This window comes from Pararge aegeria, chromosome 18, assembly GCF_905163445.1.
Source record: "Pararge aegeria chromosome 18, ilParAegt1.1, whole genome shotgun sequence".
Lineage (NCBI taxonomy): Eukaryota > Metazoa > Arthropoda > Insecta > Lepidoptera > Nymphalidae > Pararge > Pararge aegeria.
In genome coordinates, this window is record NC_053197.1 from 7339054 (window position 1) to 7353707 (window position 14654).

A 14654-nucleotide genomic window follows, 5' to 3' on the forward strand; every position below is an offset into this window, starting at 1 on the left:
TAATTAATTATTCAACTATTTTAAGTTTTAAAAGATAAAGCCTTCTTCAACAGCCATTAAGTTTATTAAAACTTACTTAATATTAGAAATATTAAACTCTAGAATATTTAATAAAAACAACTTTGTATGATTAACATTAATAAAACGTTTTTTTTTGTAAATATTTCTTTCATTAATCATTTAGTTTAAACGCATAGTTAGCTAAACTTCTAAAGGTGGTATAGTGGGTATAATTGCAGAGTGGTTGCATTCACAACCCAGGGAGCTCTGGCAAGGAGCCTCCAAGCAATCCTACTGCAGAGTGAAAAGCAAACCTCTTCCTAGTACAAGAACTCAGCCATTCTAGGGCTGATTGTTAGCGGTGAGTTATTATCAAATACCAGCAGTACCACCTAGAGTGTGTTTTGTTTTTAGTATAACCATTAATTTTCTACTGGTTCCAGACCTTTGTACTGATGACCTCTGTTAATCTCAAAGTGTTGTTGGGGCGTAAAGGCATCGTCTGTTGCACCTATTTACCCAATGGAGTTAAGAATTCTGCTGTTGACCTGGTTCCCATGGACTTAGCCAAAGAACCATACAGAACTTCTAGTGGGATATGACCACTATGATTGGCGACTCAGTAACAGAAAACAGGTGAGTAATTGTACCATTTTCTCCCTGTGGACTGCTTTCAGCTTCTGAACAAGGGCAATCCACCTAGCTTTGTTAAAAGAGCAAAACAGGAAGTTTTAGATAATGCTTTTGGTACTAATGATCTGGTCAGGTAGACTGAAGACTGGTAAGTAAACAAAACTCAATGTCTCACCATAGCCATTTGTTTTAGTGTGGCAACCACTTTAAATACACAAACAGGTAATTCCAGGGATCAAAAGTGCTTTTTGTAGGTCAACTATTGCAGCATTCAACTATTTTAGTTTTGTTAATTAAACTGAAATGTCCCAACCTGTTCTACATTTATGCATGTGTTTGTCAAGATATGTTACAAATCAACCATGATATGAGTAAAGAGTGGGTGAAGGACAGTGGCAACTTCTGTGTATTTTAAAGAATTAAGGCCATCACTTGACATCCTTTCCTTTGCATTGGCTAATAGTTCACTTTTTTTCGGCCTAAAAAGAAATAATAAAGTAAATTAAGTATATATTGTTATTGATACAAAGTAATTAGTCTTATAGATCCATATTTCGCTCACCATGTAGTATGTAATACCATGTAGTAGCTTTATTGTAAGCCCTATGGTAAAGTCATAGGTACTTTAAGTAAAATAGAATTCTTTGTTCAACTGTCTTCGTCCTAGGGCTTAGCATGTGTAAGGACCATAGGGTTCTGGGTTCAATTCCAGGATCAGTATGAAAATTGTTAAGTATTGTTTCAGTAAAAAAAATCTGTTCTAACCAGAGTGAGAAACTTCTATCCATGCCTTTACATAGTCATGAGGCTCTGTCAGGTCATAGCAATAACAAACAGTTTGACCCTTATAACTATTACAAATACACGATTTCAGGATTCTAATTAGTGTTAGTAGAAATATATATTAGGTGTCAGAATAATTAGTTACTATTAAAGAATGTCAGGTTAATAAATCTATTTTAATATTAAATAATTGCTCAGCCAATTGTTTTGTCATAAAGTTATGTTAAAAATTACTGTGGTATGTCATGAAAATAAATTGAAATAAGACGATTATTTAATATCATATAACATAGTATTAGTATACATTTATTATTTCCTATTATCTACTTTTAAAATATACACCCGATTAGATAATGCATGTAGTGATTTTGAGGTCTATAACATTAGAAACTCATGGATATTGTAGAAACATTTTTGTAATAACCATTCTTTGATTTTCCTCTTAAAATGGATGTCATTGTTTTCTTCCCTAATGATATTCGGTATTTTATTATAAATTATGATAGATCTGATAATGACGAGTTTGTGATAAAAATATTTAAAGCCCACCAACTCACAGTGCACCTGTGTGATGGGTCTAAACTCTAAACTCTCCATGAACAGAAGAGTCTAATGCCCAGTAATGGTACATTAATAGTCTGAGGGTGGATAAAATCATTGTGAAAGTGAAGACTTCAATTACTAGTGGTTTTTGGGTTTGATCGCAAATTTTAAAGCCTAGAGGGTGAATCAAACAAAACGTCAGCTATTTTTAGTTTTTTTAAGTAGATAGATATGAACTTACCTTTTTTGTTGTCCTTCATGTGGAACCATATGATATTGACTAGTGGAAGGTTCAAATCGTGACATTTCTATACAGTGAGCTTCAAGACGTGTGTACAAGTCATCGTCATCTCCACCCCATCCAAAATACTTATTGCTCATTCCGTTCACTAGTTTAAACTGTTTGGAAGATATGGATACAGCACCATCAAATAGATTAAGATATGGTAATACAAATCTGAAATTAAAATTAAACACCAACACTGACCCCAATTCTCAAACAAAATATTTATTCGATTATTAAGTAGACTTTCAATGTATAGAACATTAAAGGTAATTTTACTATCTGACTACATTAAACCAAGAGTTCTTGTAATGGAGATTTACCCTGGGTATATGTGAAGTACCTTAAAATCTTATTTTAAAAAAAATTAATGAAAGTTTTGTGGTTTTATAATCTATACTTTTAATTCTTCTAACATCGTTATCTCCAATAACTTTTAATTAATTACTAAATTGCTATGATAATAAAATATTTTGCAACATACCTATACTTATTGATGCTACATGACATATGTCTGGGTTGTTCGGTGCATGCATAAATATTTGCTAGCTTCAAGGGTAACAAGTCAACATCATGAAGAACTAAACAAGGGAACCCTGCCCGCATAGCAGCAAGAGAGCCAATGTTGATCAGCTTGGCTCTATTAAATGGGCGTGAGTCAACTTGTTCAACAACATAAATCCTATAGTGGATGTGTTGTCTCCGCAGGAACATATGCATGAATACAAGGAAGCCTCGCAACTGCTCAGCTGTATCCCTGTATAGAAAATTATATTTATTTTATATGATTAATGCCAAATGTATCTACATGCACTATCATGTATCCTATGATTGCACTTGAGTTAAGCCTTTGCAATGAGAATTTTTTTCCTGCAAAACTTAGGAAAAATGACACAAAGTATGAATTTTTTCCTCAGGTGCCCATTGGCAAGCAAATGAAAGGTTTTCCAAGAAACAAAAGTGTAAAATGTTGGAATTACTTGGTTAACATAACTGCAATTATACATATATATATATTAAAAAATAAAAAATTAGGCTACAAACTTTCCTTAGTAAACAGACTATGCAGAGTGCTACACCAACAGTTATTAGCAATTGAGTAAAAAAGCTAGCTTTATATTTTTGTAAGTTCTCACCTGTAAGGAACAATGATAGCTGTACTAAATCTAGGCCGGCACTCAACAGGAGCATATTCGCCACCCTCTCTTATTCTGTGATTCTCAACTAAATCGCCTTCCGCGATACTAAGAGGCAAAGTTGTATCGTCGTGAATAACATCGTAATAATCACAATCGGCTAAAGCTGTAGTCGAGAAATTGTTTGCTATTTCTTGACGTAAGCTATTTAATATATTTTCTTTTGCAATGTAACTATAGCTTCGTCTTGCATTCCTATCAGGGTGAAGAAGTATAATCAATATCACTATGACCACACCGCAGTATAGAACTTTTTTTTTTAGCGCATAATGACGCATGACACAGTAATTGTACACCAAGTACTATTTAATTATTAAATCTAGGTTTTTAAACAAAATTTTCAAACATTCATTTTAATTTAAGGGTAATATTTATTATAATAAAATAATTTAAGCCTCAAATTGAAATCACAAAATTTGAATTTTGTTCTGACTTTTGACAGATTATCAATCACCTAACATTTTCAGATGGCAGTGTCACAGGCTGAAACTGTAACATTAAGTATAGTAGTTATCTGTTGTCACACAATGAGGATACATACACTATAGGCATAAGGCAGGCAAGAATACTGAGTTGCTGTTAAGAAAGGTAATACTAGACAAGACTGCTGTCTAACGTACTGTCTATATCGAATTTATATAAATTATATACATTTTCTAATAATTAATTATTTACCCAAAATAACTGTTTCAAAAGATTTAACGGTGAAGTTGTTAAAAAAACAAAGATCCCAATTTGTCAATTTTAAAATATTGACGGTAGTTTTTTAATTCTTCTACGTTAGATAACATTGTTACTTAATGAAAAGTGAACGGAGAATTCGTATAAATTAATTATTTAACCAAAATGTAGTAAAATCTGGCTTTGGGATCGTAAAATGCTTATAATAAAGTGAAAGTGTTACTAAAACAAACTCCGACAACCATGACAAACTGTGAAGAAAAAGGAGCTCTAAAAGCTGTTGTTTTGGATGTTGTCAATGAGTCCTTTGAAGCAGATAATGAAGATCAAGTAGCAAATAATTCAATCTCAGATGAAGGGCCTCCTTTATCTGAAAATTCAGTAGAACTTGTTCGGAAATGTGATACTCAAAACATACACGATTCTTCTTGGGATCAGAGTCACTATGTGAGTGCTAATATTTCCAGTAGAGAGTTCAAAGATAGCAAACGAGATCCGACTCCACCATTTATGAGTATAATGATTGACGCAAGTCCTACGGACAGCAGATTTGATAATTCCACACAGACTGAGCTAATAGCGCCAAATCTAGACCTAATTGATGTAAATTTATCGTTCAGTAAAAATTTTCATTCAGATGATTCATCATCAAATGATAATGACACTGAAAGATCTTCGTCCAGCAAACGATATAGACGTAATTCCTTTGACGATGATAAGGAAACAAGACCAAGTAAAAAGACAAAATGTACAGATTCTTGTACATCGAGTAATACTCATGTAACTGATTTTAAGGCACAAGAATCTTCTAACAGATTGGGCTCCGAGTCGGATATTTCATTTAAATCTACAAAAAGCAATTATTCTTATAAAGCACGCAAGGGACGAAGAAAATCAGACTCCAACTTGATTCGTGATGTATTGAAAAGATCAAAGAGATTCAGTAGTCATCAGTCTGATTGTTCTGAAAGTAATACGCCAGGTAAAGTAGTAAAGCTACTTACTTGTTTCTTTCAAAAATATTGATTGTTTATTTCTACAAAAAAAGTATAATTTATAAGGATATCACGTTTTTAAGTAAATTAAAGTTATTACCTACTTATTGTTTTTTATCTTAAAGTTCCGTAAGAATTGTTTACTATAACTTAATCGTTTCTCGGAAATGTTCCACAATTCTACATCGGAATATCGCATTTTCGAAAAAAAAACTTTTAAGATAATATCGTATTGTATTGCATTGGACGAATGGTTATTTTTTCCTTACGTTGTAGGTTATTGCAAGATTTATTATTTGAAAAAAAAGCTTAATTAATATAATTGTCCATATTTTTTAGAGTAGTTTCATTTCATCATATCTTTTTTTCCGGTTTTCAACTCGAGAATAAGCCATATAATTGATGATGCTAATAATAGTAAAACATCTATAGTTTCACACAGAACTCTTCCTTAGCTTCGCCGTAGTCGGGTGAAAATAACCAAAAAGTTATTGTCAAACTAAATATTATTATCATTTGGCACAATTTTTCTCATACGAGTATGTTAAACCAGTCTATCTTACAAATTCAAATATAGCACGTGACATCATCTTAACGTTTATAATCCATAACGGCCAAGACGACTAAACTAATCAAATGTGCGGCTTTAGGAGGGAATTCAGTATATACTTATGTTTAATACAGTATTTTTCATGTACTTATTTATACTAACGACACACCGTGCAATAAATAAATTTGCAATTGATATGAAAGACAATAACGTCGATGTGGAAAATTTACATGATAAGATGGAATTTGTTAGTGAAACTGTGTTGTTTTCGTTGGCAGGAACCCCAAGAAAAGAGAAATCGCATCGGCGTTCCAATCGTACGAAAGTTTGGAGGATCATGGACATTTGCACGTGGATTGGTAAGAAGGTGAGTAAAGATCTCTAAATTTTCCAAGAATCTGAGGAATTAATAATACGCATCAAATATTTAAATTAGCACATTAAAGCTTAATTTGTAAAGAGATCCTGAATCAAAAATTTAATTACATCGTGGGACAAACAAGAAATAATAATACTTTGTGTTAGTCACATCCTACTAATATTATAAATGCGTAAGTTTGTATGGATGGATGGATGGTAGTACGTTTGTTACTCTTTCACGCAAAAACTACTGAACCAATTTGATTGAATTTTGGAATGGAGATTGATTATACCCTGGATTAACACATAGGCTGCTTTTCATTCCGATAAAATGTGCGGTTGAGCGCAAGAACCGCGTACGAAGCCGCGGGCAACAGCTGGTTTGTTAATATTTCTCATTGATAATTTTGCAATAAAACATCTAACTAAACTAATAAGTCTACAAGACGTCATGCCCGAATGGTGTCTATAATGTTGACTGCAATTCGGCGCTGAACAGCCAGACTGATTCTTTGCACAAGAAATGAGCTAGCCTCTATATAACCAGATGTGGCACTCAACCGCGGTGTAATGTCTCCTAATGTCGCTAATAAACATTGTGTATATTTATGCCGAAATACCGACTTTGTTCTAAATTTCGGTACTATTTGTGCTAAGACCGCGGACGGACATGCTGATATGGTGAAACTATAAAGCAAGTTACCTTTATGGTCACCCTTTAAATTGACAAATAGGTATGAATAACTCTAAATATAAGTAGGTTGGGAGAATATAAATAATTTAATTGTATGTGGGTCTTTTTATGCATTTTTAATGCAATATTTATTTAATAATTTATTTTTTATTTTATCACACAGTAGGAATCTCCTTATGAACACAGTGATACTCTATTGATTTGTGCACTAAGGAGTGCTTAAACACTTGCACTAAGGTAACTTGTGTTACGAGTGTCAAAAATTGGCCATACCTACATCGATTTCGGTCTAGTTAAGCTTAGTCTAGGTTTATAATTAATTTTTATCCAATCAGGGATACCAGTCCATAACGGGGTTATATTCCGATATACTTCGGGAACCCATAGGAAACAAAGAACTCGAAGGTAATGTCTTAGTGCGGGAAGTAAAGCAACTTCAGAAGGTTGTCGAAGAAGTAGAAGAGAAACACGCACGAATGACTAATAGACTGGCTCGTGAGAATGAAGCTCTTCGAGATGAGATGAAGAAAGTTATTGAGAAACTAACACAGTTGGAATCCAAGCTTAGGTAACATTTCGGTCTTTTGATATCAATTTATTTACTCGGACAGAATATACTCTTAAACACCTCCTCATGAATATTGTTTGGCATTTCAAAATCGATAAGCGCCTGTTACCTTTGTTAGTTACTACGAAAATAATTAGTTACACTGATATTGCTATTACATTTTTTTTATTCCGTTATAAGTTAGCCCATGACTGCAATCTCACATGGTGGTAATTGATGATGCTGTCTAAGATTGTAGCAGGCTAACCTATTAGTACGATAGTAATACCCCTAATCGGTTTCTACGCCACATCGCACCGGAACACTAAATCGCTTAGCGGCACGTCTTCGTCGGTAGGGTGGTAACTAGCCACGGCCAAAGCCTGACGAAATCAAAATCTAGGAAATATTAAATGCTCAGTTCATTACAATTATTTTATTTTAGCGTTCCGTTTGCCTAAGAATCACTTAATAAACAGTTCATTTTAAAGTAACAAACAAATTCTTTTCAATAATATAAAGTAAGGAAAAAAAAATTGTTTTGTGATATTTCATGAGCAAGGATCATATAATTAGAGTAATTTACAAATTACTTTTTACTTTCTTTAGATTTAGATGTTGCTAATTCTAGGATTAAGATCTTATTAATAGTGCAATGATCTGCTGATAACATTTGTTCGGAGATGTGGCCGTTTAGGGCCACTCTTTATGTGTTTATATTATAAATGAGAATGTGTTCAAATTTGTTATCTAAGTATGTTAAGACACATACGTATTACTCAGCTAAATGTGTAAAGTGGCAACTGAGATACAGAATCTCTAATGTTCACAGTCAGCAAACACCAGCAGTGCCACCAAGTCGTATACCATTTGCGCCACCACCGCCCCCGCCGCCACCGCCGCCTCCTCCTCCACCTCCACCTCCGATAGACAGAAAACCTGTTGCGCGTGCACACACAATACCCAGATGTGGATCAGCACCACCCAGGATGGCAGGGCCGCGGCTCTCAATCACTCCACAGGACATTGCCAACGTGAAGTTGAGGAAAACTAAGGTATATACATTTTAATTAATCATCATTTACTAAAACCTTGACTCTGGATGGTATCGAAATGGGGGCTGATCTAGCAATAAACCAAAATTGAGCCAAGTATATTTTACCGAATTTATCAGGGAACGTGGATGTTTTCCCGCCTACAAAAGGGGTAAGTGTACAAAAAAAACTGTTTTTGGGTACGCTGTAAAAATTAAAACATATAATAAAATATAATATTTTAATTGTTATATTTAAACACTATTATTCATTTAAAACAGTAGAAGAGTTCCCTATTTCTGTTCTGATTCCCTATTCGATTTTAAAAATATTAAGCTGTGAAGTGCATACCATAATAAGGGTATTGTAAAGATATCTGACGATGTTTTTCTTTTAACGTCTTGTTCAGAACTTCTGTTTTAATAATTGATTAATCATATAAGTTGCTCCAACTTAGCTTTTGCTGTATTTTCAAGGATAACCCCGTAAGGCCAAAACCGACGCCTAAAGAAGGTCAGCAGCCACTTGTTACTCAGGATATGTTAGAAGCAACGAGAGCTAAACTTGGGCGTAATCGACCAGTAGCTGCTTCCACTCCTAAACAGCAACTCACGGAGTTAGAAAAGTAAGTCTAACATGAATCTTTATACAGACGAAAGGACGATTGGAAGCTAAGACAAGCCCGGGGCTGTATTTGAATTAGTTGATCAAATTAAGGAACTACATAAAGTAATATTTGTTTATGGTAATTTTTCCGTAAACACGCATTCGTGAAAGGAATGGTGATAGACACCGCCATAGCACCGTGTTTCTCGCACACGCTTTACCTTAGGTGTTCTTATACATCTGATTTAAGTTTTCTGACAAACAAAACAAAATGCAATTTCACACAAACGAATTATTCAAAACTTTGCTATCCCGTTATATATGTATTATCTATATTTTCGTCCATTCAATTATTTTGTATGCCTATAATATGACTACTGGGATTACCTTCTTTTTGATAGTAATAGGTACGTTCTCAGTAGGATACTTAAATCTTTCGCTCGTGGTTCTATGCTCTCTATCACATCGGTCTCAGGTACATGATTGCAATACTTTTAAACCGTTATGTTTTACACAGGTGCTTATTGCAAGAGACGTCTGTGACGTCTCTATACCGACGACGAGTTACGCGCGGCACGTTTCGAAGTGGGGACGAGTTGCGCGTTCGACCGTATCCTGCTTCTCGTTGCGCACGAACACCACTGTCTCCGCGGTCCCCACGTTCTAGCTCTATATCCCGAACTCCCGCTTCCCCCCTCAAGTTCCCATTTTTTTGCCCCAGTACACCTAGTAAATAATGACTATGATGGTAATAGCGTTTATACGAACAATTAAAGCGAACAATAAAAGCGCGTTTAATTGTTAATAATAATTACTCCAACTCATCAGTCAGGCGTTATTGCATGGAGAAGTCAATGCGTGCGAATGTTTTTGATTCTCTTTTGAAAAATATGATCCCCGTGGCGTGGATATACTTGATGTTACAAAATTAAGTAGCTTTACTTATTTATATCTTTTATTTTAATACGTAGTTAAACAATAAACGATTAAAAATTTTCGTAGGTTTTGACTGCTTCAAAACTTTCGATCTCATTGACTGGCCCTAACTTAACTAAAAATATAATAAACTATATTGTTGATTCAACAGGTTTGAATGAAAGATTTATAAGTATTTTATCCTGCAAGGGGACAGTACTAGGGTCTATTTATTTAAAATTTAATTTAACATTCAGGATCGATGTTCTAAAGAAGAAAAAAAATTGCCAGTTTTTGTATACGGCTTGTATACTACTAAGGATAATATGGTATCCGTACAATACCATAACGAGCCTTTACCGCCGATTGAGCGTAACCGGTAAAACACAAATTGGACCGGTTTTAAATAAACTTAAATATTTTTGTAGATAAATGTTAAAGTTAAATTAAATATATTAAATAATTAATTTAACAGCACATTTCTCTGTAAAAATATCAAAAAAAACTTAGGTAAGTAGAAATAGTAGACGTTAGTATATTATTATTTAAAGTCGGTCGTTTTGTTGGAGGATATCGTAAGTAGCCATTTTGACACAGGTATAGTCAATTGGGTTATTTTTAGGTAGGTACAACCTTTACTTTAAAATGAAATGTTAATTTTCTTTTACAGGTAAATCTAAAGCCGTTAATATCAGTAAAATACCTACTTAAATATTGGAAAAAGAAATCAATTGTTCATATAAACGCCCATCTGTGATATAACTGCAATACGTTATTGATAAAAAATAATTTTATTTATTATTATAGTAAATTAAAGATTTGAATTATTGATTTTATTATTAGGTATGTACTTAGATAATTACATGCATATTTTTTTATGATGCCAATTTTGTTTTAATCGATAATAAATATGGTTATGGTCACCGGGGTTTTGTTAGTGGGACTGATCCTGATAAACTAGAAACCGATGGGTATGACGCTATTGTCGCACCTTACCCTAGTGCCTATGAGTTGTGTATGATCAACGTTTCCGACATAACGTCGCTACGTCGCGTCCCTTAACGCGGGTGAAACTGCAGGGGACAGCTAGTTTTATATATAGTTGTTTGGTTGATGACATCATATTATTATATTTCACATGACTGCTAACAAACAATTGTGCTAGTCTTGAAGAGATCATGCTACTCTGACCTCTATTATTTTATTAGACGTCAGTGTTGTGCTACGAACTATGTCAGCAGAAAGATAGCTCTGCATAAGTACAATCCGACCTAGTGAAACTGCAAGAAAGAGTCCTGCAGATACTGTTTTGAATAGGGCTCTTAGGTAAGATCTGTGGCTAACGTAGTGTTTGTCTCTTCTTTGGTCTGAACTGTTAAAGGACTGCTGTCTGCTAGTGTTCTAGTGACATTGACACTAACATGTTACCTACATATCACAGAGTTTCTAATGTAAACAAGAAATTTGAAAAATTTGATTTTATTTTTTCATCAAAGAATTAATAATAGCCAGCGATTACATAAGTTTTGAGTTTTTTAATTTTAGTATTATATACTTTTTGGAGTCTGTATTACAGAATACTGTACAGACTAGTGAACGTGAATAATTGTATCCAGTTAAATAAAACGAACGAATTTACTTACAATTTGGCGTCCGTTGGTTTCTTGCTTTAATTTATACTCTCTAATAAAGATTCAACTATGGATTTTAGTTCTCTCAATCCATTATCATCAAACCCGCTGAATCTCGCAGCGCGGAACAACGATGTCAAAAAGGTCGAAAAATTACTCAAAAAAATGAATCCCAATTGTGTAGATAACAGAGGATGGACTTGCCTTCACGAGGCTGCAGCTAGAGATAGCTATCAGAGCATTTTACTCATCCTAAAACACAAGGATATTAGGCCTATGGCAGAGACTCACGAAGGTCACACGGCTTTGTACCTCGCATGTCGATATATGAGCTCAGTTCAGACAGTTCAAGCATTACTAGATAGTGTGCCTGACATAGCAAACTATGGGAGCACTGAAAATGTGACGCCGCTACATGTGTCAAGTGCTCAAGGTAGGCTTGAAGTAATTCAGCTACTGATTGAATATGGTGCAATGTATGATGTGCAAGACTTTGATGGAGACACACCTTTACACGATGCAGCTCTTAGCACTCAGTATGAAGCAGTAAACTTGCTGCTTCATGTAGGTGCCAATCCTGAAATAAGGAACGAGGCGGACTATACACCATTTCACTTAGCATGCTACAAGGGATGTTTTCAAACTGTAAAGAATTTATATCCATTTATAAACGATATCAATCAAGTGACTGTAAATGGTGATAGCCCATTAATACTAGCAACGCAGGGGTGCAGTGACGAAATTGTAAAATTCTTACTGAAAAATGGTGCTGATCCACACATAAAGAATAAATATGGTGATTTAGCATTAGTCATGGCATTAAACATGGGACACAGCTCCAGTTTCAAAATTCTCCTATCAGTTACTAGTTCCAGCAAAATAGACCAAAACATAATTTTATATGCATGTAAGCCACACTTCTTCAAAATGGAAATACTGGAAAGCCTGTTAACACATGATTTAGGGCCAGAATTCTTTGATTTTTTTGAACAATTTCATATAACTCTAGAACAATTTGGTGAATTCAGACCTGCTTACCTCACTAATGCACCAATCAATTCTTATTTGAACATATGTGAATATATATACAATCAATCTCCTGAGAAGTTCAAAGAATTTCTGTATCTGTTCCTATTGAGAGGACTATTGGTAGATGCAATTGATGTGAATGAATGCCCACCTTTGGTATACATTCATTATTGCATGCACACTTTCTGCTTTGAAGATGTAAGTAAACATAAACCCTCTCACCAAATCCAAATTCTAATATTCTTTATTCCTACCACAAGAACCAATGAACGAGTCTTTATTTTTGTGAGGTGATGGTAGTAACAATATTCATTAACATAAAACTAAGGCTACTGATGGATCCTTTTTATTCATTCAACGACAAGTTAGCCCTTGACTGCTATATCATCTGGTGGTAAGTGATGATTTAGTCTAAGATAGTAAAGGGCTAACCTTTTAGAGGGTATGGCAGTTGTATTAGACCAATATATCCTAATTAGTTTCTCTTCTATGTTCTTCCGGAATGTGGGTGCTCTGTGTTGATAAAGCTGTGGCAGAACATAATTTTTTATCCTTTCCCAGGGGAGATAAGTGTCTTCTTCCATTGATTCTAGCCGTGCTAACAGGGATTGAACCCAAGACCTCCTACTTAAAACCACAGTGCTAACTTCTGTGCCAGGGACATAGTCTAAATTCAACACTATAAGTTTTTGTAGAAAAATTACAATATTCTTATTTTGTTTTATGCTTGTGGGGATCAGACTTGTTTGTGACAGCATTGTCATAAGCTTATCCATCCACTGCTGGGCTCATGCCTTCTCTGTTTAGGAGAGAGGGTTTTAGATCATAAGCACATGCTACAATGCTGGTTACTTAGGTTAAACATTGTTTTATTTCCACCTTCTCAACTCAGCATTAAACTGTAAGGCATCAGTCCCCATTAGATAGTTGATATTAAGGATGGACACATGCAAAGTGCTATGCTTGCTCATTGTGTATAGTGTATACAACTACATGCTGGCATATTGAAAAGGTAATGATGGGGAAAGAACAAAAAAAACTACATAAAACAACTCATACGATAACTATTGTCAAACATCATATGATAACTAGTTGCTCTTTGATTGCAGGTATTCAAAATCCTTAGAGAACATGGTTGTAATGTAGACTATTGTAGTATGACATGCTTCAATAAAGATAGGTACATACCAGACGCATTACTGGCATCTCTCACGTCAGATCCTGCAACACTGTTGGTAATGTTACCACACAGTCTGTACTGCGATCCAGAGTATTTATTAAAGTTTGCATGTGTGAATGGGGTCTTAGGAAGAATACCACAATATGTAAGTAGAGATAATGTAATTTTTCTAGCCTTTTTCTAACTTGCCATCAGAGGCTTAACTATATGATTACAGGTCTATGGCAAATTTATTGGATGAGAAGTCAATTATGTCTAGTATTTGTTTGTCATGTATGTATGAAATAAGATGAGATAATAAGACATAATTATGTCTTGACGCATCTAAACCACACGGGTAACGAATATGGAATATTGTTAGGCTGGGGAAAATTATATTAATGCAGGCAACAGTCAAAACCCTCCTTTCGTTACTTAATGTAATAAATGCTAGAGTGTCTTTGTTTGTTTGTTCTTCCTTTACGCTCTAGAAGTATTTTTAAGAAAGGAGAGTAACAAAGGCTATTTATTTATCTTAGGAAAACAAACCGTTCTACAGGATTAAGATGGGTAAATCCCCGTAAACGCAAATTAATAACTTGGGCAACATGAACGAGTACTTATATATTTTTTTTCACCTTTTAGGTACAGTATCAATTGATGTCTATGATAGGTATCAATGACACTAGTCTAACTGCGGAATCGTTACCATACACGGCATTACCGCTGAAGCATCTGTGTCGACAAAGGATAAGGTCATCAATAAGACATTCCAGCAACAAATGTTTGAAATCCACAAATCAATTCTATGATATTCTCAATCTAATTAAAATACCTTTGATATTAAAAAACTATTTACGTTTTGTTTAGACAATGTTTCGTTGGTTATTATTTTTTGTTGTGAAAATTAAGCTTATTTTGCTATAGGTACTCCGCGAAAATCAAGAGAATGTGTATGGTGTAATTTTATATTAAACTACCAAACAGATCTTTGGCAATGTACTTTACCATTTTC

At 34.3% G+C, this 14654-nt stretch overlaps 3 protein-coding genes and 1 long non-coding RNA gene across 4 annotated transcripts; 3 read left to right on the forward strand and 1 right to left on the reverse strand.

The window, feature by feature from the left end:
* The first annotated feature begins 233 nt into the window (after positions 1–233).
* On the forward strand, positions 234–4027 carry LOC120631395. The gene is made up of 3 exons (XR_005659057.1): positions 234–361; positions 444–636; positions 3906–4027. It is a non-coding gene; the product is annotated as an uncharacterized LOC120631395 (long non-coding RNA).
* LOC120631394 (beta-1,4-galactosyltransferase 1-like) lies at positions 322–3753 on the reverse strand. Its single transcript, XM_039900941.1, has 4 exons — positions 3379–3753; positions 2727–2999; positions 2201–2416; positions 322–1112 (listed from the first exon to the last, which is right to left on the reverse strand). The coding sequence occupies exons 1-4, from the start codon at positions 3714–3716 to the stop codon at positions 983–985; spliced, it is 957 nt and encodes a 318-aa protein (XP_039756875.1). The 5' UTR covers positions 3717–3753; the 3' UTR covers positions 322–982.
* A 175-nt stretch (positions 4028–4202) lies between the features above and the next one.
* Positions 4203–10626, forward strand: LOC120631393 (bromodomain-containing protein 4-like). The gene is made up of 6 exons (XM_039900940.1): positions 4203–5101; positions 5943–6031; positions 7054–7286; positions 8098–8320; positions 8776–8924; positions 9423–10626. Exons 1-6 carry the CDS (start codon positions 4363–4365, stop codon positions 9640–9642), a joined length of 1653 nt encoding a protein of 550 aa, XP_039756874.1. The 5' UTR covers positions 4203–4362; the 3' UTR covers positions 9643–10626.
* A 541-nt stretch (positions 10627–11167) lies between these two features.
* LOC120631412 (ankyrin-1-like) lies at positions 11168–14587 on the forward strand. The gene is made up of 3 exons (XM_039900985.1): positions 11168–12678; positions 13590–13805; positions 14285–14587. Exons 1-3 carry the CDS (start codon positions 11521–11523, stop codon positions 14507–14509), a joined length of 1599 nt encoding a protein of 532 aa, XP_039756919.1. The 5' UTR covers positions 11168–11520; the 3' UTR covers positions 14510–14587.
* Positions 14588–14654: the final 67 nt, after the last annotated feature.

Bases quoted from the DNA above. Each gene is read 5' to 3' on its own strand.
- LOC120631393 (XM_039900940.1), top strand. From the start codon at position 4,363: ATGACAAACTGTGAAGAAAAAGGAGCTCTAAAAGCTGTTGTTTTGGAT. The intron at 7,287-8,097 runs GTAACATTTCGG...TAATGTTCACAG, and splicing joins CAGTTGGAATCCAAGCTTAG to TCAGCAAACACCAGCAGTGC. The intron at 8,321-8,775 runs GTATATACATTT...TGTATTTTCAAG, and splicing joins TGAAGTTGAGGAAAACTAAG to GATAACCCCGTAAGGCCAAA.
- LOC120631412 (XM_039900985.1), top strand. From the start codon at position 11,521: ATGGATTTTAGTTCTCTCAATCCATTATCATCAAACCCGCTGAATCTC. The intron at 12,679-13,589 runs GTAAGTAAACAT...CTTTGATTGCAG, and splicing joins ACACTTTCTGCTTTGAAGAT to GTATTCAAAATCCTTAGAGA. The intron at 13,806-14,284 runs GTAAGTAGAGAT...TTCACCTTTTAG, and splicing joins TAGGAAGAATACCACAATAT to GTACAGTATCAATTGATGTC.
- LOC120631394 (XM_039900941.1), bottom strand. From the start codon at position 3,716: ATGCGTCATTATGCGCTAAAAAAAAAAGTTCTATACTGCGGTGTGGTC. The intron at 3,000-3,378 runs GTGAGAACTTAC...TTTTCTATACAG, and splicing joins GCTATCATTGTTCCTTACAG to GGATACAGCTGAGCAGTTGC. The intron at 2,417-2,726 runs GTATGTTGCAAA...TTTTAATTTCAG, and splicing joins TGTAGCATCAATAAGTATAG to ATTTGTATTACCATATCTTA.